The following is a 25043-nucleotide window of genomic DNA, read 5'->3' on the forward strand; positions in this document are numbered from 1 at the left end:
AGAAAAAATGTCACCGTGTGTATATTACGTTTGTTCCAACAGCCTCCCCTATTCGGAGTTCACGTTGCATTACCTACAACACCCTGTCATGATTACTTTTAAAATCCACATTACAGTTTCGCGCAGAGTTTGAAAAAGAAAAAAAAATCAAGTATTTTGTGAACCCTTATCTTTCTCTTTTTTTTTTCCTATCCGCAGTGGTGGCAGCACATCACAACCACGCCATCCACCAAATGTACATTTCAGATATGTTTTCGATGGCGGATGAGTGACTGATCAACCGGGAGACCTGACCTTCACAACCCAATGCGAGTGTATCTTTTTCTTTGGAGGGATTGTAGAGGTCCAAAAATCCATCGAGGCGCCGTGAGACGCGACCAATCAATTGCTTTGGATCAAAAGACCTCTGCCGCTTCGACTGTTCGCGCATCCATTCCACTAATGGATCATGAAGTAAAGTTTCCACAACACTCATAACTGCAGTTTTGTTCTTCATTTGACAGCGCAACGCAGCCTGACAACAGGCACGGAAGGGACCATCGACACCCAAAACCCCCATTCCATCAACAACGTTTTGTGTGAGACGAAACCGCACTCGTTCCGGAACCTCCAGCGTTTCTCCCTTGTCGAACATACACGCAAAATCAACATGCATTAATTCCCCAGTGCGAACGTCAATCATAAGGTTTTCACCGTGTCTATCCCCCAACCCAACGATGTGTCCCGCAATGCTCCACAGCGCAGTTGCTTGTGTGTAAATTGTACGTGCGTGATACCAGTCTTGGTGACTGCGAAAGTTACTGTAGAACCAAATATGAAACACCGGTGGGGCCCTGGGGAAAATAAACCTTTCAAACATGTCCAACTTCTTCATAATCCCACTGTCAACCTTTGCTTTCCATGCCCTGACGTTGGAGATACAAACGCCCGTACCATCGATCGCATAGCACTCCTCCACTCCTTTACGAAAAGGGACGAGATTGTTCACCCACTCAATTATGGCACAGTCGTCGTTGAGAGCTGAAACAGCGTATCGGCGTAATGCAAAACGCTTGCGCCTCGCCTCCGGGTCTGAGAGAAAAAATGTATTCATCAGTGTTGCAATCTCCATCATTCGCATATCTTTCCGCGGTTCGTCCCTCGATTTACACAGAAAGGATACAGGTTCCCCCTCGCTACTGACGACCGTAATGCGCTTCGGTTTTTGCAGAGAACTCATGATGTTAACCTTTGGTATGAATTCTTGGAAGGTTGCAGAACCCGCAAAGACGCCGCTCTTACTTGGTATGTGAAGCACGTTTGGTGAGAGATTTGCTGTAGTAGGTAGCAATACCTTCGTTGTGGTAAATATCTTTTCCATTCGCTGAATAAATGGTCTCCCTGCTAGTGATGGCTCACTTGAACGGTTACCATTGGTGAGTTCCCCCACGGAACAATTGCACAAATCAATCAGCGACTTGAAGACAATAATCATGTTGTCCACAAGTTTCTTTTCATTGGCGGATAATCTTGAATAGGGTTCTAAAATACCGCGCCGCGCCACCTCGCCACGGCTTGCTTGTTTACTACGGTCAATAGGTAAAACCTGCCACAGACACTGTTGCGGGAATGTTTTCATCAAGTTAACGACGGTTTTTGTTATAATGTTCACTACATGTTTGCTTTCATGCCCAATGCGGGAGAGTAGCTGGGGAAGCGCCGTAATAAGGAGTTGTGGAGAGAGTTTGGTCTCTTCCACAAGAAGAAAGCGCTCAATCATATCGGCCATTTTCTGCAAGGAGGGCGCTACAATATTCGAATCAGGATAGGCTTCGGCAGCACTACTTGCAAGGGAGGAAGAGCAATTCAGCCACAAGTTGAGCATACGGGGCAGCGAAATTAACACGGTTTTGCATCCCAACTGCAGGGCCATTCCGAAATGCTTGATAGCTAGTAGTACGTAAGTTTCCACTGCTTCTACTTCCTTCCTCTCAAAAGTTTCCCTCGTGCTTTTGGCGGCGTCGCTGCTTGATTGAAGAAGAGAACTGTGCACGGAGTGGTAAACCGTTTCATAGAATAGTGCAAGGTGATGATGCGCCTTTTCCGATGGATGCATGACCAGGGCGAGCTCATAGGAGTCGACAACCTCCTGAGGTGTTTGATAACTTATGTCTTGTTTCCACCGAGTTAGAAGAACGCGCAGCTTGGCACGAATTTCTGGTGGGATACTTTCGTCACTGGCTGCATCCTCCGCAAACTCAATGGCTTGTTTCGACATATTCATTTCATAGAGAAGCTTCGCTGGCGTTGTCCAGTACGATGGAGAAGTGAATTTGTTGTTTAAACTTGCTTGCTTCACAGCACTAAGGGCGGGTTCAAGAAATCCCTCGTTGCGAAGTAGTTTCACATGACTCATCCACGTTTTGCTCACTTCTTCTTCCATGCTGAACGCGCGGAAGATGGAACGGTGCAGCGATAGTAGAAGCTCTTGTGTGTCCAAGGTCGTCTCAGTTAAGGATGCCCGACGCTGCAACGTTGGCCCCAGTTCCTGCATCTTCTTTGTATCCCGCAAACCTGTTGCCCGAAATGATACCACGGGATCACTTGGATCAGGTGAAACTTGTGCCATGCTGGTAGCGACGGCCACGGCGGCAGATTCGATGTCAGTCAAGGCGTGAAGGAAAACTACATGCGGATACACTTGTGCATAGCTCTCGCGGCACGCCGCACGTATTATGGGGGCGATTTTCATCCGCTGAAATAGGCAAGCTGCGAAAACATCGTGTAGCGTCCCTCGCCTCTTGAGCATTTTGTTCAGCGCCACCATTGGCAAAGCCAAACTCACAGGGAGGTCTTGGCGGGCCTGGACGCTGTCCCACTCCCCTAAGCGCCATGCGGCTTCATTAGCGTAGTTTTGCAGAGCAGCCAACTGTGTCTGGCGACACCACGTGGCGCTTTGGAGAGTGCTCGGACGCGGCGAATCCTTCAGGAGTGCCTGACTGTACCTGGACATGAGGTGCAGCTGTCCCAGCTGCTGCATGCATCGCAAGGCTGTGAACTGGTGGTTTATGCTCTGTGGTCGTTGCTGAAGGACCAATTCACATGCCTGAAGGGCCTGTACCCACTCTCCATTGTTCTCGTGGGAAAAAGCAGCGTCTTCGGGATTGTGATCTTGCATCCTGTGGAGGCTTCTGGAGGAGTCCCTGTCGTTGAGAGCCGCAAATATGCGTTGCAACGAAATACCCTTCCCAACCACGTCCTGTACCTTTGGGAGATATCGTTGACCCTCCAAGCAGCGTAACGCACGCATGCTGCTACCAATACCTATTGCTGCTTCCACTTTCGATGTCCACGGGACGCGTTCGAAAAAATCCCGAATCACTTTGACAACCAAGTCGGCCTTTTCATTATCGATTCCTCCCTCATGTCCTGTCCTGCTCTTCCGTGGAGTGCGACGCAGTTCAAACAACAGGTGCTCAACACCCTCTAATACGTTGAATATTTGTTGAACGTGCTCTTCTAAAGAGGTTACGTTAGCCATGTGTGTATTCACTTCCATCATGAGATTCTGCGAGTGCAGCGACGCTGCCTTGCAACTTTCCTGCACACCAGTTCTTGACGCCGCTTCAAGCAACAAATTTACCTCGGTAACTATGGCGTCTGTATCTTCTTCATCCCCTTTGCTAATTATGTGAATAATCATGTGAGGTAACAAGTAACTTATAAGGGTCTGTTCACCCTTTGCCATGTTTCGTAGTGCCTTCATCATTTGTCCGAAAACTCCCCTACATCGCAGCACTAGATCGCAAAACCACACGTTGAGCCACGTGTTAATCTCCATGCCAGACACATATACGGGGCTTCGGAGTTCCGTTCGCTGCAGTACACAAGCAGTGTACTTAGTCGTGGTATATCCTTCAATCATCTGCCGACAGGAGGGCTCCAGTTCCATCCACCATGAATAGCGTTGCAACTCCTCTATATGCAGTGCCTCATCATTCTGCAACGTAGGGTAACATTTGGACTCTCGCTCAGCGTTAGCGAATACGCGCAGCAACTCTTGCACCGCAAACGCGGCACGATCGTGCATTGTTGGGTCGGCAGTGTTAGCAAGAGCGCGCGGGCAATGAACGCTCAGCAACTCCACGGCGAATTCCCTCCAATGAAGAACTTCAGTCGGATGCGATAGTAATAACTTTCGTGTGGAGGATGACACGCGACCACTTAAGTGAAGAGACACCGGCGACAAATTGTTCGAGCCTGTGTGCTGACAGCCGTGACGTAGCATCGATCCGTTTGAGTGTCCAACCGCACCAATCATGCCCACGCAAGCGAGGACGTACTGAACATACTCATCGTGCAGCTCGAAGACGCAGTTCAACAAGGTTGGTATAAGTTGAGGATGCTGTCTTGCCGCACAAGTGAGTTCCATCCGACCCGCAACGTCTGTCGTTGAAAGATACTGGTAAAGGGCACGGACAAATACCTTTTTGCACTTTGTTGAACTACTCTGTACGACTGAAAACAAACCAGTTACAATAACGTCTACACTTCCTTTTGCACTTAAGGGAGCGTTTCCCGATTCGTACGTTTGGCATTTGGCGGATGATCCATTGCTTCTTAGCCGACGAATAAGAATATTTGAGCGGCTCATAATTTTAAAGTACAACTCCCAAAAGGGTTCAGACTTTGAACGCTCATACACCACTCGCATCGCCTCATCCAAATGAAGAAGGGCCTCAATATCGCCTGGCTCCGTTAACGCCTCCATACTTAGTAAGTCAACGACAATAGAGGGTGAGTGTTCACTAAGGTACCTAGGTGTGCATCGACTGAGCAACTCACGCCACACGGAACAGACAACACGCACCAACTGGGGTCGGAAGCTGCAGAAGTCTAGTATCGCCGGCAGCTTCGACGCTATCACTGTTGTGTGACTGCCAAGGCACCGGATAAGGGAGATCAGGCCATACAGCCAACGTTGCACTGTGTGGACCGACACATCGACAGTTTCTGCGGTTACGCGGTTGTTTATGCCAACGCACTGTGATACTGTGTCAAGTACGGAGAATACATGCTTGGTTAGTGACCCTCCGTCCACTGTGTCATTGGTAACTTGCATTTCCAACACCAGCTTTATGTCAGTAACAGAGGGTCCACATTCTCCAATACACAGAGCCATTTCGACAGCAAGGTCAAACTCTGACAGCCCCCCAACATCATCTTCACGCTTCTCTGCTTCAATATTGTTTCCTACCGCTACTCGTTTTTGTTCGGTGAGGCTGCCCCTATCCCTTGACAAAACTTCCCGGCCGCCATGAAGGTACATCAGACTTGCTATTATAGACCCTAGTGAGCGGTTAACCATGTCGGGTAGATCACTTAACCGCTTTGACAAAAACTGGAGGACCTTCTTGACGTTGTCCAGTCTCTCCGAAGCACCATTCGCCGCATCACAAAGTAAAATATATGCCATTATCATGGGGAACTTAGACATGAGCGAAAGTGGCTCTCCCAATAGTTCATTGATGCGCAGCAACTGCTCTGCACCATCGTCGGCAAGTAAAGAACGCGGAAGAATGTCGTCAAGGCCCCGCATGACAACTTCCCGGACGTTTTTACCCAGAAGGTAACACATAGCCCTGAAGAAAACGGTGTGAATGATATCGGGATCACATGAAAACAGATAGTCCATAGACCACGAAAAGCGAGACATCACGCCATGAGCCACTTCGAGAGCCGTCGCCTTTGTAGCATACATGTCCCCATCAAGTTCACAAATGGCTCTGCACACGTTGATAACATCACGGCACACTTTAGTATTGCAGTGATCTCGAAGTGATGAAATGGTGGTTAAGGAAAGGGAGGACGGTGAGAAATCACGTAGCGTGCCGCTGCGCGGCCCCTGCTGAACAAAACCTTCCCACTCCTCCGTGAAAGCCGCCCGAAGCGTTTCCAGTTGCCTTAACAGTAGTGAAGGCCCAGTACGCTCATCTGCATTTGAATGTTTAGAGATGGTATCCTTTAAAACAGCGGCCACATCAACATTGCCGCTGCGCTCAAGAAGAACACGTAAAGATAACGCCGCGTAGCCAAGACGTATTACCTCGTTCCTGTGGCCGAATGCATGTGCCAGCACAAAGTCTGTCGAGGAAGACTTACGTGCACTCAAAAGAACGTTACATAAACACATCAAAGATATGAATGCATCCTGAACGGCTCCGTTATTTGTTGCGCATTTATCGGGTACGAGTTGCTGAACCGCGCAAGCTAGATCGTACACTACCGTATCTGTTCTGCCTGTAAGTTCCATTACTGCGGCAACCGGCTGCTTTAACACGAATGGATTTACCTCGTGCTCATTAAGCAACTCACTGCACTGTGCTTTTGGTTTTTCTCCATCATACGGTTTTACTTCAACGACATCGTCATTGGTAGAAGACGAGGAAACCACTTCCACGCCCGTCGTTGCTGTTTCATCCGATGAAGGCTCAACCTCACAATAATCCGCCTGAGTTGCCCGCATCCTCTCAAAAATAGCAAAAAGTTCGGTCGTGATACCTAACAACTGATTGAGAAAATGCAGCAACGCGTCATTACCGTACGTGGCACCAGACTTGGCCAAACTTACCGCAAAAGACGTAGACCAACCCAGTGCATCAAGCAACTTTTGTGATGCAATGACAGTAGCACTGACTCTGGCGGTATCAAGTGGCCCATCTAACGGGGAAGGAGTAACGTCGTTTCCGCTCTGCTGGTAGTTGCGAGTCACATGTTCTCGCCACCCACGAAGTACGCCACTGATTCGCCACATCGCAACGTCTTGCTCACCAGCACGCACATTGATCACCTCTACGATGAGGCGAGCGATATTGTTGGTGTAGCTAAAGTCCGTTATGGGAAGTCTACGCACAAGTTCAGCGTACAGTAGTGAATACCGAAGCGGTGAATCACCGATACGAACTGTAACTTTCCCGGAGGTGAGATCCCGCAGCGAATCCAACACTACCGACTGCATTGTTTCTTTTTCACACCCGAAACGGAGAATTATTATAGCAGCGTCCAATATACTACTGTCATACTCTGTTACCAGCTGTTTCCACACACAACGGAAAGTTGCTGCCTCTTCGCACAGTATTGCAGAAGCATTTGCTTTAGCTAAGAGGTAATCGTTGTTCCCCATAACCGCGCGACGGCGTTGTAATATTTTACGCAGCAATGACGATACAGCATCACGTGGGAAGAAACACAAAAGTTGGTGTACCACACTTGCCTCCACTGACATATCGTGGAAATAGATGGATTCGGGCGTCACCCGCCTGGTGACCAACGCATCCAACACATTTTCCCCAATCCTGTAGAAGGTTTCCTCAAAACGCGGCAACAAATCTTGTTTGCATGAGAGAGCCCTTTTGAGCAACGCCAACAGCAACAAAGCTGCCTCGCGCTTTTCCGCGTCCACCTGTCCAGTTGAACAGCAAGTAATCGCAGAAACTGTGTCATCGCACATGTTTGTATTGAATAATGAATTTGTCAACCACTCACTTTGACAAAAGGGGGACTCCCTCTGACCAACTTTCCTTGTTTGTCCAGTGTTTTGCTGAGTAAAACTCTTCCCTACGTGGGGAGGAAACAATTCTTGTCGAACTTCGCACTGCCTCTCCCTCTTCTGATCAACTAACCAACGGAGTAGAGCTAGTTCTTTACTCCACCCCTTCTTCACGTGCGCACGTGACATCTCGTACACATGTTGCACAAGTGTGTAAAGGATCATCGGCGCATGAAGTTCCTTCACGAGTAAGTCACTCATCAACATCGCGTGAAGTAGTGATGCAGCGGTGGTGTGAAGCGCGAAGGCCAGGTTTACTCCCTCTTCACCGTTGCGGCGTTCTCCATTACCGACCGTCTCCTTCCACGATTCATACATTGAAGTGGACAAGCCAGCAGCCACATTGACGGAAAGAAGACTGCAGGCCAAACGAAGGATACTTTTGCGTTCCCTCCACGTCGGCAAAAGAGGAAAGTTTCCTGTTAGCAACATATTTATTACCGTGCAAAAACATTGAGCAACACTAACCACTTCGTAGAGGCTTTCCGCGACAATTGTAGTCCTGAAGAGCTGTCTCGTGTCTCCCCTAAATCCCAAAACTTCAGGCAGCCTAAGAACCTGTATCGTACACCGTCCATACCCGCTTCGTCGGCCAGGAACAGTTGTGAATACGAACGCTCCGATGACCTCCTCCTGGACGATGACTTTAAACAGCTGCAGTAGAAGCGGCTGATAACAATTGTACAAAACGTCAAAAGCGTGGTGAAGTACCTTAAACAAAATATCGCCTATGGCGCATGTCTTTGAAGGTATACCCAAGATGGGAAACAGTGAAAAGAGTGTCAAAATGCAGTGAATGAGGATAGCCGGGGCAGCTACGACTATGCGGGTTACTGTGGCATACATGCGAAGAGTGAGCACCGAATACCTTGCCACACGCTGCGGGTTCCCCAGCATCAATTCGCGCACCTCCCCGGGGAGCTGTGCTACATTTGGTGAAGCAAACCCAACAACATAGGGCCTCAAGTCAAGAACAAGGTTCCACATCTTCCCTTGCAGGGCTTCGCTTGGTTTGTCTGCACCAGCTGCAACCTCATCCCTGAGCGCTGCCGCACGTTGCCCAAACTCCTTTAGGCGAAGCCTAAAGGTAGACGAGTCCTCTGTAGAGTCACGAGGCCGCTTCGACGCGGTGGAAAATCGATTATGTTCGGTCACGTTACCCGGCGATGTGACAATGGTAACAACGTTTTCCGCATCTATCTCCATCCACTTGCAGCTGAAAATCGAATGCAAAACAGCCTATAACGCTTTGGGCAACTTCCTTACAGTTATTTACCCTCCTGTTCATGGTAGAAAGATTGACGTTAAAGGTAATTAAAATGACGAGAGTAATAAGTGATAAGGACAGACATAATATCCACTTGTACCACGATGCGAAAATCAGGGTGGGTAGCAAAACTGATTAATATTTGCCAAAACTGCGGTGTCCTCTCCCCTTCCTCATATGCAACTTCCCGTGACCATTAGTATTTGTATGCTCTAACGCGCAACCGCAATCACGGTGCTGCACATTCTTCGCACTGTAGACATGCAACCGAAAGGGATACGGAAGAATGTATAGCGCAGAGGCTGTGCATACGCAAAAAGGGTTCAGGTAAGCAGCACCATCAGTTTATTCAATATTTCCCTGTTTTCTTCCTCTAGTGCTTGGAGTTTCTGAACAGATTCCAATTGCCGCTTGATGGCTGTTTCTAGAGCTTCTTGCGGCAGTGGTGTTGGCTGTGTTTCGGCTGTGTCGTTTTGAAGCTCCTTGTACATTGCTACAATGCTCTCCCCCATATCCTTCACTGAGGTCTGTTCGTCCAAATGAAACTGCCCAAAAGCACTTAACTTCTCGAAGAAATTAGTCGATTCCTGGGAAAGTTTAACCTTTTCTAGCGCCCTTTCCGAATCCTCCCACTTCTGCTCCGACGAAGTCGTATCCACAAGCACCTTTTCCCTTGTTGACGCCCGTGCACCTTTCCCATCAGCAGTCTGTTGACGTGAACTTTCCGCTGATTGTGCGCCTTGGTTTTTCTTTGCCTTGTCCTGCTGAGCGTAACCGACAGCCATCGCAAGGCATTGCAAGAAAGTATTTGTCCTCTCTGGCTCGCTTCCCGAAACTATTTTCTTCACGTTTACGTCCACTTTCTTTCCTAGCAAGGAGCTTATATATTCAACTAAGGTTGTGAGGTACTCAATTTTCTTCTCCTTTGAGTCTATGCATGAAGCGTCTAGTTGATCCGGGCGAAATATATGATCGTACGCCGCGAAACGAGCGTTGATTGAAGTGACGATGTCATGAATGAACCGGAAGGGCGGGCGCTTCAACAATTTTGGCGTAAGTTCTGGATTTCCCAACTGAAGCGGAGCGAAAGCTTGCACAGTAGCCGACCAAAAGTCCACTTCTCCTTCAGTGGCCATCGTCACGAAATAGGCAGAGGATGAACAAGGCACAAACGAACAAATATATATATATATATATATATATATATTTGTGGATACGCGTGGATGCTTGTCCCGCTCCTCACTAGTGTATTCACTGTTGATTTTTAAGGATGAGAAGGATGAGGGCATTATAAGATAACGAGAGCAATACAAGAGAGTTAAGCAACGGAGCCGACATTTCATCTAGGTTTGTGCACACAAGAGTAGATTGTGCTTGGTGCACAAATACTGTCAATTAGAGGCGTCTGTAATACGCATTCTTCCTACATGCACATATACTTATGTACATATATTATTCGTCTGAAAACATTTGTGTGTGTGTCGTTACTCGTAAACTTATACTTACTTTTCGATAGTGTCCTTTTTTTCAGTACTGCTCTTGGTATCCCCGATTTCGTTAGTACACTCACATCCAGTAATCTTCTTGAACTCATCGATTTGTCGCGTTTCGTCGGGCATGCCAAGAACAGCATTAAGCGAGAAACTACTTTCCAGTCGTCGCTGTTGTGACCTCGGAAGGAGGCGGTTCACCGTGGGGTTATGTGATACAGGTAGGAAGAGTGAGCTTGCGCCAACTCCTAACATTTTCACCTTCAGGTTTCGTATAGCGGTATGTGTGTCATAATGGCGTACAGAGAGCCAAGAACGGAGCTCTGGATTCTCCTTCTTCAGGTAAGTCATTTCACGTAACTTATTGATGATGGCGACAATACTAAATGGTGCATCCTTTCCAAGCCAATGTTCCTGTATTGCTTCGACAGGTGTGTAGTGTGGATAAATCAATTCCTCAATGCCCATCCATCCCTTCACGGCGTGACTAACACCAACAGTATCGTGCATCCGCACCTTTGCTGTGCGCATCAGCTGGGAAGGCCGATAGAAATCTTTCATTGGTCTTTCCAGCAGACGATTTATGCATATTAGAATTATGTAGCTAAAGGCATGAGCCGAAAGAGCAATGACATAGGTTCCAGACGGATCTTCGTAGTCGAGAGCGGTGTAATCACGATCCATAAGTGCCGGATGGAATCCCCAAGTGCTCCTATCCTCCACTGTTGCACTTTGCTCGTACTCGTCCCTTTCAGATTTACGAGCGTATTTGTTGTACTTTTCTGGTGGTCGGAAGGCGACTGTAACGTCGGAAGTGTAACGTGATAGTTTGCGAATGGAAATATCTCGTGTAACTCCCATGCCATCGTCGAATCGGATGGTTCGATGAACGTCAGCACGACCCAGGCACGCACCAATGGCGGCAAGTAAGTCGGTTAATCCTTCCGAATGCGATACGTCGTTACGAGCCGTCCAGACCACATCCCGAGTTCCAGTTTTTTTGTCTGTGAAGTAAAAAGATATGGTGAACACCTCTTCGGGCCTGTGCTTGTCCATATCGATGATACAATCCATGCATTCAATCTCCTCTCCAAGTTGTCGCCATGTCAAATGTTTTGGACTTTTCCTGAACTTGTGCACAAACATAAGTTTGTGTTTCCACTGCTCCTCTTCATCATACGGCACCAGGGAACTATCTGACTGGGAAATAGCCTCCACGACTTCACTTTCCACTTCGTCAATACGCCTGAAGTCAACCGTAGCCTTCGTAGCGTCCACAACTTCCTCCACCTTCCAAAGACCGGTGGGTCGGAGGGGACCGTGGTCTGGTACAGTTGATTCGCCATCGGCTGCAACAGTAGAAACGTCTTGTGAACGACTTCCTATACTCTCGCGGTGTCTGGTAGGGAGTGTGTTGGGGACGGGTGCCTCTTTGACGCAGTTTCCCCTGCCACTGTGGAGCACTATCGGCGTGACCTGCGCCGCGCTGCGCCAAGTGCCTGAATCGGTTTCATCAGGACTCCCACAGGGGCTCACACTACCGCCTGTGTTTCCCTTCACACCAGCGTCGCCGGAATTCGTTAGCTTCCGGCATTGATGCAGAAGTGGAGAAATGCATACAGGGATGTAGCGCGTCAGAGATGGCTTGAAATACATCCATAAGCAACCCCTAAGGTATCTCGACGACCGCCTACCAGGATGTCAAATTCTTCGCGTCAGCGCTAGCAGCAAGAGTGACGCGAGTAGGTGGGAAAAAGTCGGTGTAAAAAACAATGTATAGGAGAGGGGAAATGAATACACAACAGAAAATTCAGTGCCCAGAGCAACACAGGAATATATATATATATATATATATATATATATATATATATATTGAAGTTGTACGTACAACGCACCATATTGAAAAGTATGGGAAATTCAAACATGGTGAGTAACACCTTCTCGTGTTGCGGGCAGCCATATTGCCGCGGAACCGATCCCAACGGACATCAAGCGCACAATGGTTTCTGTGTCTCTGAAAAAGAGATGCATCACCCTTCACTGTATCATTGACTGTGGTCGAAGTCCTCTTCTGCGAAATACGGATCGTGAACGCAGTCCCATAACTGCAAGCGGGAAGAGAATACCCGCGCACACTAGCACCATCCCCATTATGTATCCTACAATTGAGAGCTCTAGAGTCGCCCCTGCCATGGCGGCAATCTGCGGTCCTCGTCAACTTCACGATGAGCCTGAGGGCGGAGGGAAGGGAATGTGCCAAATCTACGAACCACAACTTTCAGCTACTTACAGGATAGAATGGAAAAAAAAGATAAGTGTCCGAGTGCTCGAAGAAGTTCACTAGTTAATACAGAATGCAAAAGAAGTCATCACGAATTCTTTCCCCTTCCCACCTTTCTTCTTTCTTTCTTTGAGACATTTTTTAAAAGATCCCTCGGCATACATCGGCAGGTGTCATTTTCTGAAATCCAAATTACACACTTAAACTGGGTTAATTGCTGATTACTCGTTATTGCACAGAAATAGTGATGAACCGACAGTGCGGAGAACCCAAAATAGTGGCGAAGACGCCACTAATCGCCTCTCTTCACTCATTGTTGCTGATTTCGTTGAATTTTGTTCAACAATGCCTCGACTCTGCCACTCATGACAGGTTGGCCCTTACGGGTTCTTTGCGCATACAAGGCGTTCTGCGCCATACGCTCCTTTATTCGCTTCACCTTCATTTCATCGCGTTCCCTTTTCGCCACCCTCGCTGCTTCGATTTCCTCCTGTCGCTTCTTTCGTATTTTTTCTACTTTTGTCAAGGCGTTGTGATGTTTTTCTTGTTTCTGCACGAGATCCATCACCGTCTGCCCGGCATAATTCCGCTTGAGGTTATACCTCCGCTTCCTCTTTTCGGCGTTCGTGAGGCTCTGATCATATTCAATATGATTTAGCTTCTCACCTAGTTTATTTGCCGCTTCCTCACGCATTGCGTCGTACTCCTGCAAACGCTTGGATTGAATACCTTCCGCTTTACATAGCCGTCGGAACTCTTCCATCCGCTGCCTCTCTGCATCCTTCCGTTCGCGACCGCTGAGCAGCAGCTCGTTCCGCACTTTGCGCCTAAAAGCTGCCTGCCGCTCTGCCTTTAACATCGGTGGAGGACGTCGCTCCACACCAGCCCTAGCTTCGTCTCTACCCATTTTCTTGACCATAATTCTGGGGATTGGCTAAGGAAGAAATTTCATGCAAACCCAACAGCGGAGCGGTAAATAAACACATATATGAGGAAACGTATCGTGTTAAACACGAATATTCAAATTTGTGCATTTGATGTGCGATTTTTTTATTTTTGACACAAACAGTAGGAAACTCTGTTTTGACGAGCAATGACACCGAATATCTTAATAAAGTAAAACATATAACAGAGAGATAAAAGCGAATTCATTACCGAGCAATGTAGTGCACAAGTGCGTGACATCTAGAAGTGACTGAAATAACTAGCATCGTTGTTCATCGTAATGGTACACACGACGTGCTGAACGGAAGAAATACGATGGAGAGGATGACACAAATCAGCGCATGGAAAGAATCCTGCGCTCACGAAGACGCCGCTTTCCCAGGAGGCGTTCCACATTCCATGAGTTTTGCCTTCGCTGACCAAATAAGTTCCCGCAGCAGCGCTTCCGGTATATTTTCGCGACGGTACAATGCCCCTCCCGGGTATATTAGATAGTGATGCTCCGGCAGTAACTGCTTCACCGAACAAACAGGGCGTCCGTGAGGCTCGTACAACACACGTGGAGCTGGACGGCACTTGGTGGCTGCAGCAGCTCTCTCAATCACGTCCTCTACATAAAAAAAGTTTCCATATACAGCAATACGACTGGGCACACACGACCGTACCGAAAAACTTCCGAAACACGGCCACACATTGATCCAAAAGGTTTGGTCGGGTGACGTTCGGCATGGAGAGTAGGAGGGACCACTGGGTGATATCATACGGTCCACACGTGTTTGCGCGGCACGACGGGGTCGGCGAGATTGACAATTGACGGCAGACACCTTTTTCCTATTGGATGGTTGTGTCGTTGGTGTTTTCTTGGAAAGACTTTGAGGGACGCAAAAAGTCCCCTTTTCAAAAAGGCACCGACTGCCCTTCTTGTGTACGTGTGGCCTCGTGCACGCCTCAATCACGTGCACGCACGGAATTGAGGCATAAACAGTTTGAAGCTTTCCGCTGCGCTTTCCAACATCGAAATGGGTTTCCTCTGGAATGTGACTCGCGTCCTCTTGTTGCTCACTAACTTCTCCCATAATAGAAGCATCCGACCCCCCGCTACCGTTACCCATAAATGTCTTCTTTGGTAACTCCGAAGATGGAGCAGCGTCGTCACGTCCTACGTTCTCAACCTCTCCGTGCGAATTATCTGACGCACTATCCTCAGAAATGCACATGTCATTCATCGACTCTCCATCCTCCATTGTGGACAACTCCACGTCCTCTGGCAAAATGGTTCCCCGATCACGCGGTGAATGTACTGAGGGTGAATCGATATTAGTCCCTAGAAATCCTTTCATTATTGTTTCTCTCGCTTTCCTAAGTTTATCCCAACCTTCCCGAACGACTTGCAAATCACTTTCAAGCACCCCCGACACCTCACGAATCATTTCACGTATCTGGTGTATCTGAGGGTATACACCACTGGACGCATCAGGTGTCTCAATCATGTCTAAATGCTTAGGTACAGCAGCATGAATTTGACGAGACAGCGGTGAAAAAAAAAAAAGAAAAGAATAGAAAGGGAGGAATAGAATGAAAGGAGTGAGGCGCAACACAACAACGGCAACATCATCAAAAAAGCGTCACATCCGCAGTTTAAGTGGGATGTTTATTTTAAGGTGCGCATGTGCCCACTTACACACCCAGGTAGATTATCAACCATAATGGTAACTACAGTTAGGGTAACACTGCCGCACAGAAACGGCCAGATACCCTTGACATGCACTACCACATACGCACACACACAAATACAAGTTCCTCCGTCGTCCCCCATTAACTACTTACTTCTAATCATCATATTCCCACAAACGTAAACCGCTCGCAAAAATTTCACCAGTAACTCAACAACCTGCGACGACCATGCGTGACATCTCAGGAAGCGAGAAAATCATACAGCATAATATGAACCACCTGCACCACCATGCGCACGAACGTAATAAATAAAAGGATACTGCTGCTTCCCTCACACCCCCTCTTCCAAACGTTCCGGTGTTTGCTCTTCCCGTTATGTTGTCATTCTCATCAGGTGTTTTTCTTCTGTTTGTTTACAAGAAAAAAAAAGACGTAGCAACAACAACAGTCCAAACAATAATAACGACGAGAGTTGCAACCACAATATATTTTTGAGAATTATCGGCTCGTGGCTTCCTGCTGGAACGCCAGCGACGGAACAACAATTAAATGAATTGGCAACCAACTCTGTGAGCAGATAAAAGTAAAAGAATGAAAACAAACAAGCAACACCTTAAGAACATGAAATAAAATTCACCAGCTCTAGCTGGTATCAGTGACTATTGGACGAGGACCGAGGATCTGCTCAATGTCGGCTTTCGTTAGCTCCTTCTTTTCCAGTAAAAGTTTCGTAAGCTTTTCATGAAGCTCACGTTTCTCCAAGAGAACCTTCTCTGTATGTTTATAAGCCGAAGCGACGAGATGCCGCGCTTCCTCTTCCACTTTCGCATGTAGTTCTTCTGAAAAGTTCATCCAACCGCGGCCCTCATTTCTTTCGTTCGCTTTGAAGGCAAGCTGACCAATGGACTTAGACATTCCATAAAGAAGAAGCTTCTCCATGGCAATACGCGTCGCACGTTGGAGATCATCCATAGCACCTGTTGATATGTCCTTCATGAAAATACGCTCGGCCACACGACCGCCCATCAGCACACAAAGTTGAGAAAACAAAAAGGCATCTGTGCGAGGCTCCATCGCTTCGTCCTGCATTTGTTGCGTGTATCCACCAGCTCTACCTCGAGGAATGATTGATATCTTTAAAACATCCTTCTGTAGTGGTGATGTCCACGCCATAATCGCATGGCCAACTTCGTGGTAGGCGGTCCGTTCCAATGAGCTGTCACTCATACGCTGCCGGTGTTTTTTTCCGATGAGGACATCGTCGATGCTTTCCTGAAGGGTTTTCAACGGGACCACCTCACATTCCGCAACTGCAGAGGTGAGTGCAGCCTCGTTAACAATTGTAGCGATTTGAGCTGGCGATACACCGGGAGTGCGATCCGCAAGAGCTATGGCGTATTCTTTATTGCTCACCCCGGGAATCACTTTGACTTCGGGTGCCTCCTCCTCCGCGGTAAGCGAAGCTACTTTCTCTTTTCCATCGTTTGCCTTTGGGGAAGCTGCGGATTCTGTTTTAATGTTGTCCCCGTCTTCGCTTTCCTTACGAGTTCGGAAGCGCTGTATCTTTGGTTTACACTCCGCGTCACCAGTTATGATGCGCTTCAAGTAGTATTCAAATAACTCAACTCGCGCCGATCTGTCAGGCATTGGGACATTCACCTTGCGATCAAAGCGACCCTCGCGTAGAAGAGCCTTGTCAATGACTTCGGGGTAGTTTGTCGCCGCAATAACTACAATTGCCTCCTTACTCGTCAAACCGTCCAACTCTGCAAGAAGTTGGTTAATAGTACGGTTTTCTTCACTACCTCCACCTCCCATACTCCGACCACTTTGGTTACGAGAGCCAATGGCGTCAATTTCGTCAATGAAAACAATGCAGGGTGCAGCCTCTCGTGCTTGTGCAAAAAGTTCACGAACGCGCTTTGGTCCGCTTCCACCAAAAATTTCGATAAAGTCAGCCCCTGAGCAACTGAGAAAGGGCGCATTCGCCTCACCAGCAACGGCTCGGGCGAGTAATGTTTTTCCCGTACCGGGGCTTCCCGTTAGCAGGCACCCCTTTGGAAGCCGAGCGCCAAGCCTTGTAAATTTTTTTGGGTCCTTGATGAAGTCAACATATTGCTTCAAATCCTCTTTCGCCTCAGGAATGCCGATAATATCTGCGAAGGTGGTACCCTTCACATCAACACGAAAATTCTTTGGTTTCATGGGGTTCATCATTTCCATCAAATTCCCCATTCCAGGTTTCTTCCCTGCCCCACCAGCTGCGCCTTGGGCCATAGCCTGCGTGTATTTCCGTCGCACATACCACAATGGACCAACGAATATGGCAATATTAACAATCAGCGGTGCCACCCAACTGACTATATTACCGACGACAGGTCCCGATGGTTTCACTACGCCGTCGTAAAATCCCTTGTAGTAATCACTGTCCTGCTGGGGAGAAATAAAAGGTGGTGGCTGGAGCGGAGCCCCTGGTGGATAATACGAATTATTTGGTTGGTTGTACGTTTGGCCACCATGCGGTTGGGTAAATGAGGTTTGAGGTGGTACATAATGTGCTGGTTGAGGAATTTGATGCTGTTGGGGCGAAAACCCCTGCGGCTGCGCGAAATGCTGCTGATGCATTTGTTCAAACAGCGACTGCCCACTGGGCGCACCACGCGGTTCTCCCTGCATTTACTTTCTTCTGTGAATAACGAACAAACCAAGAAGTACTGTAAAAGACAGGAAACACAAATTAAAAAACAAAACAGGAAGAAACAAATAGTTATAAAAGAAACCAGGGGCACTGTTAAAATTACTAACGACCATTTGCTATCGAACAGTAACGAAACTTACCACCTACCCCTTAGGATCCAATTTAAATAAACGCTTCTCTCTGTCGGCTGGACAGAGTCATGAAAAAACAATATATATATATATTTTCCATCTCCAACTGACACAATTAATGTCTGGATCCTGTCGCTAATTCAAACTGTGAAACCAATTTTATGGTATAATAGTACACGGCGAATATTAGCGGCATTCTTCCGTCTTCTGAGGCTCTAATTTACCATTGTACCTAACCTCCATGCTAGTTTTGAAAACATAAAAAAAAAGAGCATGTCACAAACCGAGTTGACACGCGTAAAAAATGTGCAAAAATGTGCCTTTAGATATGAAAGAAGAACAAAAAGAGAGTAAGAGAAAGATATGCAAGGGCGTTTTTTTAAAGCAAAGAACAAAAATAGCTCAGTTTTACTGGGACAATGAAACACACAAACGCTAATAGGGGTAAAAATTGGGGCGAAAAACGAAAGGAACCAATAAAGTATATATTTAGTCATGAAAGTTTTTTCTTAAAGGAAAAGAAGAAAGAAAGGAAGGGGTTCACGTGAAGTAAAACACATTCAGTATATAAGAATCCTTCACATCTTCCTATAGCGCACAAAAAGTAAAGTACTTCGGAAGAAAAGAGAAAAAAGATGAAAGAAAAGTTTCCAGTATGAAGAAGGTCCTTCTCAGCTAATAACCTCAACAGAAGAACATGATGACGTCCCCCCGTCTTCGACGACAATAATTGGGTCATTATCGCTCTCAATCGGATCGCTTTGACTTACAGATAATACGGCGCCCTCAGGCTGTGAACAGAGAGGTGTGGTTAATTGCCTGATATCTGGTGGGGACGCTAATGGATTGAGCCTGGAGAATAACTTCCTTTCACAGAACCTTAACCTCCTTAAACAAATGCCGCATCCTTGACTGCTATCACAGCATGCCGGTTCACCTGGAGTATATACGCGGCACGTTACTCGATAATCACTAAAATCAACTGGTTTTAATAACGCCAGAGCCTCCCCTCCTCCGGCCGCTGCCCCATTGGGAGCACCACCGCACCACCGACTTGCAAGCGAGTTTCTACAGCGGCTGATGCTACCGGTGCTATCTGCAGTGGCACAACACCACATCATCGCCTCTTCACCGTATTCAACACCTTCCGACTTAATGAGTCCATGGTTATTGTCGAAAAGAAATCGTGTCACTGGGCTCGATAGCATCCGCAGGATCTCCTCTTGCTCACGGCTACGCCGGGGGTCCATGTAAGGGTTCACAAACTTTGCAAAAAAGGGGAAACGTCGATTGTCGCAAATTGGTTTGGAGTTAGATATATCATACGGAAAAATCAGTGGCTCCACGTTAATCCTTGAATAGTCGAACTCGCCAAACTTAAAGTCTTTTGTAAGTGACTTTGGTGGACCATCGCGGATCCACTCCACTACTTGGAGAAGTTTCGGGTGTGCCCATCTCCAAAACTCGTCACTGCGGTAAACTCGCCATGCAACAACTTGGCAAACTGGTTTATCCAGATAGACAAAGAAGTCGCATACATCCACATCGGCAATCGCCATCTGACCTTGCATTTGACAAAGGTACTGTTGAGGTATTCCAAAGGGGTGACATAAGCGTTTGGTGCTGTCGTATAATGCGTAATAGGGGGATTTGATTTCCAACAATCTTGCCAAGCGTTTCGATGTGGAAGCCGTGGGTGAATCGGGAGACGGTGTGGTGGCTAAAGAATCATCCCTTACACTCTTTGACCTGAACGGAATTCGGATAGATATTGGATTCTCTTGATGTTTCCCATTCTTTACACCCATCAACTTGGTTTCATTTCCCTTTCGCGATGGCGACATTAACTGCGAAGATACCGGTGGCGCGTCCTCAAAGACACGTCCATCAGGAGAGCAACCAAGAAGCCTTCCTTCCAAAAGATAGAAGCCACCGTCACTAACAGCTGTAGAGGTTAATAATTCATACAGCGCACGCGACTTTGGCTCAGTGTTTATACCGTGATCAGTAATTGCGTTGCCTGTAAATTCCAACTCCGTGCCAACGATATTTCGGACATAATCCACAAAGTGAACAATGTGTCCGCTAAGCCCGAGAGCCATGCCAAATTGCGATGCGGTGAGCCCAAAAGGCACCTCTTTTTTCCATTCTAGTTTCTTCCTGGGTTGGGCCATTTGGTGTTCAGCTAACGCCGCCACTGGCACGTGTATCACAAAAAAGAAAAGAAAAGAAGATGCTGTTCATTCAACAAACAACACCTTTGGCACCGAGCCTTAGGATAATACTGACCAATCACCATCAGAAAGGAAACTAATCACAACTGTAAGACGTGTTTACTAATAAAAGAGATTAATGGCCAAACGATAATCAGTAGACTGTTTTCCTCTTCAACTACTTCCGAACGCCTCCACGACTAATCGTTGTAAAACCGTAATTAAAGACTAGACACGCCACAATATATATATATATATATATATATATGTACATACGAATAAGTAGTATAAATATATATTGTGTGGAATATGTGTAACATTTTCCCCTAAACGGTTGCACGGTATCGTTGGCGCGTCATCAAAATGAAATATTCCGCTCTGGCAGTACACGGCATTGCCTTTTTTTGTTATGTTTCCACAGATACAAACATGAGCATGTGTCGTCATTAATTCCTCCTCAACTAAACTATGGAGTAACACATTGTTTTGAACATAATAACAGTAGGAGGAGGAAGTAGGAGGAGAACCAAAACTACGGATGCAAATATATATATATATAATAAAAGATGTATGAGAAAATAAACACTAAAAGAATAATTTTTTTTTAAAAAAAAGAAGAAAAGGAAGAGGAAAAAAGACATAATGAGAGGATGGGCTCCGAATTGGAGTGGCATATTGAGATAGATGATGAAAAACATGAGGACAACAGCCTCTACAAGGATTGGAAAAGGAAACAAAAAAGAAAAAAAGAAACAACAACAACAACAGCGACGCCAAAAGGGGGAAAAAAAAATGATATAGTAACGGAGAGAAGGGAATGGAAAGTGAACCATTCCATAAGGTAGTGCAAAGTCGTTGTGAAAAAATACAAAAGGTTAAGAGGGAGGGGAGAAGAAAAAAAAGAGAGAGAAAACAACAACAACTACCGACCTTCACCCGTGCCGTCTGAAGTACAAGATTAAACCAATCAAAAAGAAAAAAAGAGGGATTGTCGGGTCTCCACAAAGTGGAAAAGACAAACTTTTATTCTCCTGCGTATATTTATTTTTTTTTCGGAATATTTTCAGTATTCGTCTTTTTTTTTTTCGTTTACCCCCAAAAAATTTTTTTCCTTTTATTCTTTTCTTTACCTGCTTCATTCCTATCCTCCTAATTTGATCAAAAGATGTCCCTTTAGATCACCTTTTTTTTGTTTTCTTTTGCATATGTATGTAAATAAATATATTTAAATAAATATAAATATATATATATATATATATATCATTTGTCTTTCATTTCCATTACTTCTTTTTTCTTTTTTTATAAAAAAAAGGGGGTTGCGTCACTGCTCCATTTCTTCACGTTCTTGCGGTCCTCCTCTTGAGGTGATACGAAATAAAAAAGAGTTCATATCTGAAGGAGGAATTGCTGCGTGGACAATCAAATGAAGAAAATACGGGGAATCCACACGATACGCAGAAATGACAAAAAATGAATTAAAAAAAAAAAAGAAAACACTCCAACACTACAAAAAGTGAAGAAAGTTAAAAAAATGATAAAAAAAACAACAAAAACTCCCACATGTTCACATCAGGCCGCAGAAATTCGAGTCGAGTTCAGTTAACTGTAGTCGAATATGTGTCTGTATGTCTGTAAATATGTCTGTAAGTATGCTGTTCTTTTTTTTTCCTCTTTGGGATTCCGTTGTGCCTTATTCGGATATCATGAATCCAACACATTCCGTCACTACTCCACTCCTTTAGAATCAAGTGGCGGTCAAAATAAATTATTTATATATTATAATAATTATTATTATTAAAGAAAAAAAGGAGGAGTTGAGGAATGACACGAGAGTAAAGAAACGGAAAACATGAAATAATGACGCCGTTTTTCCCCCCCCCCCCATCAGATGTGTGACTGATGCACTCCCGTATTGACCTCAAACAGAAGAAGTGGAGGAAAAGAGAAGAGGGGAGAAAAGAAAAAAAGATCAAAAATCAAAAAACAAAAGGAAAAGGAAATGAAAATAGAAATGGGAAAAGAAGAAGAAAGGAAAGGGAATAGTGTAAAGGGTGCTTCACGCGCACTCTTTTGCGATCCTTTCCTTTCCTTTACTTTTTCTTTTCCCATTTCTTTTTTCTTCTATGCGACAAACAGCAATGAATTTATAAATTATAGGCTGCTCTGTTATAAAATGGTGGGAATGAAGGGGGAGTGGGGGAAAAAAAAAGAACCGATAGAAAGTGGAGGGTAAAAGGGTTTTAAAAAAAAAAATGTGGCCATAATAAATACAGAGGGAAGAGAAGGGTAAAAATGTAATAAATAAGTAAAATATTTTTATTAAAAAAAAGCCAAAGCAAAACAAACCATAAAGAAACTAACAGAAAAGAAAAGAACAAAAGAATGACATATACCGAAATAAGTCTAAAGGAAAATGAAATCAAAATAGAAAAAAAAACAAAAAAATTTTTTTTGAAAAAAAAATTACTGGCCACAATTCAAAATTTTTTTTTCTTTTTTGTTTACCCCCCCCCACTTCTTTGGCACCTTCATGACTCTATCGAAACCTTGTGAGCAGAAATTCTCACATTTTTTGTTTTATTTTCCTTCTCTAAACGTGCGGAAGATGTGAGTGAAAGGAGTAACGAAGAGGGTGGACGGAAGTTTCTTATTATTGTTATTACAACTTTCCTCTCCTATTTTTAAGGTATTTTTTTTTTAATAATCTCATTTTCTTTAAAAATAAAAAAAAATCGATTACCACCGCATTTGCTTTCATCATGTTTCTGTCTTTGTTTCTTTTACTTTTTTATTTGCGTATGAGAGTATGCATGTATTATTTTCTCCTCTATCATATTTTTCTTCTTTCTTTCTTTGCTTTAGTTTTGGTTCTATGGTAATTCCGTTTTCGCTCGACTCACTTTAAGTCCCTGTTTCCCTTACCCTCCGGCAACTTGGAGGGGAACGAAGCAAGAAACATAAAACCAATTATTTGATATTTATTTGTTCCGTCTCCATACGCACCCCCCTCTGCTCCACATTCTAACCGCTATCGTTGTCTATTTATTTATTTTTGTTTTTTTTGTTTTTCATTAATCATCATTCACTCTTTTATCCATTCAATGTTGTTTTCTTGGAGGGAGGAAAGGTAGAAAGAAGGAAAGAAGGAGGGAAATTTTTACTTGTTTTTTTTTCCTCTTTTTTGTCAAGTAAACTCCAACGCCACCAGTCAGCAGCGTGAGAATGTGAGTAAAACACTGTTGAATTGTTGCGACCTTATTTGTACGTTGGAGGGCGGAGGCCACTCTTCTGGTACTGCGTTTTCTCCTCCCGTGACATGGCTCCAGCTGGAACAACATTCTTCACGGAATTGTTCACGTTCTGAAGCCATATGCGGACACCGAAGATGCGGAACAACTCACTGTTCAGCTGCCGGAAATCAATAGAGCGGGATGCCTCGTAGTAGAAACTGATCTTCTGTTGATCGAATTGATACTCGCAATCAACGACATCCATGTCGAGCCCAAGGCGCGCTACAATCTCGCGGCATGTCTTTAAGGCCAGATTCTCATTGCGCGAGATCTCCCCGAAAAGGCGCTCCACTTCCTCCTCCGTTGCCACGCGCAATACTCGACCCATTTCACCCTTCATCCGCACCACATTCGTCACATTGCCGTCAAAACTCTCTTCACGGACGATGCAGCCCTTCTCAGCATTCCATTCACTGCATTGGTTGACAACACCACAATCGTGGCCGCGGTCTCCCTGTACAATAGCGTACTGTCCGGGTGTGATGAAGGAACTGCTCACGCACCGCTTCATGCGTTGGCATTTGAATTCGACCAACAAAATGAAGCAGTCGTGTCTCTTCCAGCTGTTGTGATCATCTCCACGAGTGGCACTCGAGGACTGTGGGTTTGATAGGGCCCTCTTGTTATCGGTAGCTTTTATGTGCTCCTCCTCCTTGTCCCTTGTGGAAACCATCGGAGTCGTAACGGTGTCTATCGTCCCACTGGTAAGTGGATCATGGGTAGGAGATTCAAAGAACTGAGGGGCAGAGTGCGTAGCGTGTGGCATGGCACTACTCAGCATCGAAACAAAGTTGGGCTCCTCTTCAGGAAAGGCGGGATGCACAGCTTCGATTGTTGAGGTTTGTGATGTAGAGGTTAGTAACTCAGGTGCGGTGGGTAATTGCCTTTGCTGAACCAGGTGCAGCATAAGTCCATAAATAGCATCCACTTTACGGGAGAGTTGGTCCAACTTTTCTGCGATGCCTTCATCAGTAGTAAATACCGGTGCCGTCATTCGCGCCGCTACCTCCATGTCAGATTCATGCATGTGATGAGGATGCACCTGACGCTTGCTTTGGGTCACGTTAGTCAGATCGTGGAACATTGCAAATAGTGGAGCTAACTTAAATAGTGATGTTGTGCTACACAGTGGAAACTGGTGGAATCGCTTATAATAAATATACTTATTTTGAAAATGTAAAAATAATAATAATAATAAAACAACAACAGTCAAAACAGTGAAGTAAGTTATACCAACAATACCGAAAAGAAGTGGTGAGGGACAGATTCTGTGAATTTACACTAACCGCAGCACAACTCACAATAACCTCCATCTACCCCACTAGTAGTATATGCGGCTGTCGTTACCGAATAACCAGAAGAAAGGGTAATACCAGTTAACGGGAATAAACAAATAGGAAAGTGAACCCACAGTTTTACACCCGAATAAAGAAATCAATATGGACTTCTCGATGTATAGGGCACTA

The 25043-nt window shown here is 45.6% G+C and overlaps 8 protein-coding genes across 8 annotated transcripts, besides 13 other annotated features; all 8 read right to left on the reverse strand.

Annotated features, from left to right (window-relative positions):
* Positions 1-211: 211 nt before the first annotated feature.
* On the reverse strand, positions 212-8794 carry Tb11.01.6300 (phosphatidylinositol 3-related kinase, putative; the record flags this gene model as incomplete). The annotated part of the gene is made up of 1 exon (XM_824433.1): positions 212-8794. The coding sequence occupies one exon, from the start codon at positions 8792-8794 to the stop codon at positions 212-214; it is 8583 nt and encodes a 2860-aa protein (XP_829526.1).
* A 384-nt stretch (positions 8795-9178) lies between these two features.
* On the reverse strand, positions 9179-10198 carry Tb11.01.6310 (hypothetical protein, conserved; the record flags this gene model as incomplete). The annotated part of the gene is made up of 1 exon (XM_824434.1): positions 9179-10198. The coding sequence occupies one exon, from the start codon at positions 10196-10198 to the stop codon at positions 9179-9181; it is 1020 nt and encodes a 339-aa protein (XP_829527.1).
* Positions 10035-10062: a microsatellite.
* A 159-nt stretch (positions 10199-10357) lies between the features above and the next one.
* On the reverse strand, positions 10358-12001 carry Tb11.01.6320 (hypothetical protein, conserved; the record flags this gene model as incomplete). The annotated part of the gene is made up of 1 exon (XM_824435.1): positions 10358-12001. The coding sequence occupies one exon, from the start codon at positions 11999-12001 to the stop codon at positions 10358-10360; it is 1644 nt and encodes a 547-aa protein (XP_829528.1).
* Positions 12002-12178: 177 nt separating this feature from the next.
* Positions 12179-12218: a microsatellite.
* Positions 12219-12936: 718 nt separating this feature from the next.
* On the reverse strand, positions 12937-13545 carry Tb11.01.6340 (hypothetical protein, conserved; the record flags this gene model as incomplete). Its single annotated transcript, XM_824436.1, has 1 exon — positions 12937-13545. One exon carries the CDS (start codon positions 13543-13545, stop codon positions 12937-12939), a length of 609 nt encoding a protein of 202 aa, XP_829529.1.
* Positions 13546-13930: 385 nt separating this feature from the next.
* On the reverse strand, positions 13931-15061 carry Tb11.01.6350 (hypothetical protein, conserved; the record flags this gene model as incomplete). The annotated part of the gene is made up of 1 exon (XM_824437.1): positions 13931-15061. The coding sequence occupies one exon, from the start codon at positions 15059-15061 to the stop codon at positions 13931-13933; it is 1131 nt and encodes a 376-aa protein (XP_829530.1).
* An 826-nt stretch (positions 15062-15887) lies between these two features.
* On the reverse strand, positions 15888-17921 carry Tb11.01.6360 (metalloprotease, putative; the record flags this gene model as incomplete). The annotated part of the gene is made up of 1 exon (XM_824438.1): positions 15888-17921. The coding sequence occupies one exon, from the start codon at positions 17919-17921 to the stop codon at positions 15888-15890; it is 2034 nt and encodes a 677-aa protein (XP_829531.1).
* An 824-nt stretch (positions 17922-18745) lies between these two features.
* Tb11.01.6370 (hypothetical protein, conserved) lies at positions 18746-20248 on the reverse strand (the record flags this gene model as incomplete). Its single annotated transcript, XM_824439.1, has 1 exon — positions 18746-20248. One exon carries the CDS (start codon positions 20246-20248, stop codon positions 18746-18748), a length of 1503 nt encoding a protein of 500 aa, XP_829532.1.
* Positions 20249-20529: 281 nt separating this feature from the next.
* Positions 20530-20586: a microsatellite.
* Positions 20587-20829: 243 nt separating this feature from the next.
* Positions 20830-20852: a sequence feature (AT_rich).
* Positions 20853-20879: 27 nt separating this feature from the next.
* Positions 20880-20901: a sequence feature (AT_rich).
* A 589-nt stretch (positions 20902-21490) lies between these two features.
* Positions 21491-21548: a microsatellite.
* Positions 21549-21752: 204 nt separating this feature from the next.
* Positions 21753-21840: a sequence feature (A-rich).
* Positions 21841-22044: 204 nt separating this feature from the next.
* Positions 22045-22094: a sequence feature (AT_rich).
* A 113-nt stretch (positions 22095-22207) lies between these two features.
* Positions 22208-22327: a sequence feature (A-rich).
* Positions 22328-22353: 26 nt separating this feature from the next.
* Positions 22354-22409: a sequence feature (CT-rich).
* Positions 22410-22608: 199 nt separating this feature from the next.
* Positions 22609-22732: a sequence feature (A-rich).
* Positions 22733-22974: 242 nt separating this feature from the next.
* Positions 22975-23020: a sequence feature (AT_rich).
* Positions 23021-23542: 522 nt separating this feature from the next.
* Tb11.01.6380 (hypothetical protein, conserved) lies at positions 23543-24661 on the reverse strand (the record flags this gene model as incomplete). The annotated part of the gene is made up of 1 exon (XM_824440.1): positions 23543-24661. One exon carries the CDS (start codon positions 24659-24661, stop codon positions 23543-23545), a length of 1119 nt encoding a protein of 372 aa, XP_829533.1.
* Positions 24662-24725: 64 nt separating this feature from the next.
* Positions 24726-24777: a sequence feature (AT_rich).
* The last annotated feature ends 266 nt before the right edge of the window (positions 24778-25043 follow it).

This window comes from Trypanosoma brucei (genome assembly GCF_000002445.2).
Source record: "Trypanosoma brucei brucei TREU927 chromosome 11 chr11_scaffold01 genomic scaffold, whole genome shotgun sequence".
Classification (NCBI taxonomy): domain Eukaryota; phylum Euglenozoa; class Kinetoplastea; order Trypanosomatida; family Trypanosomatidae; genus Trypanosoma; species Trypanosoma brucei.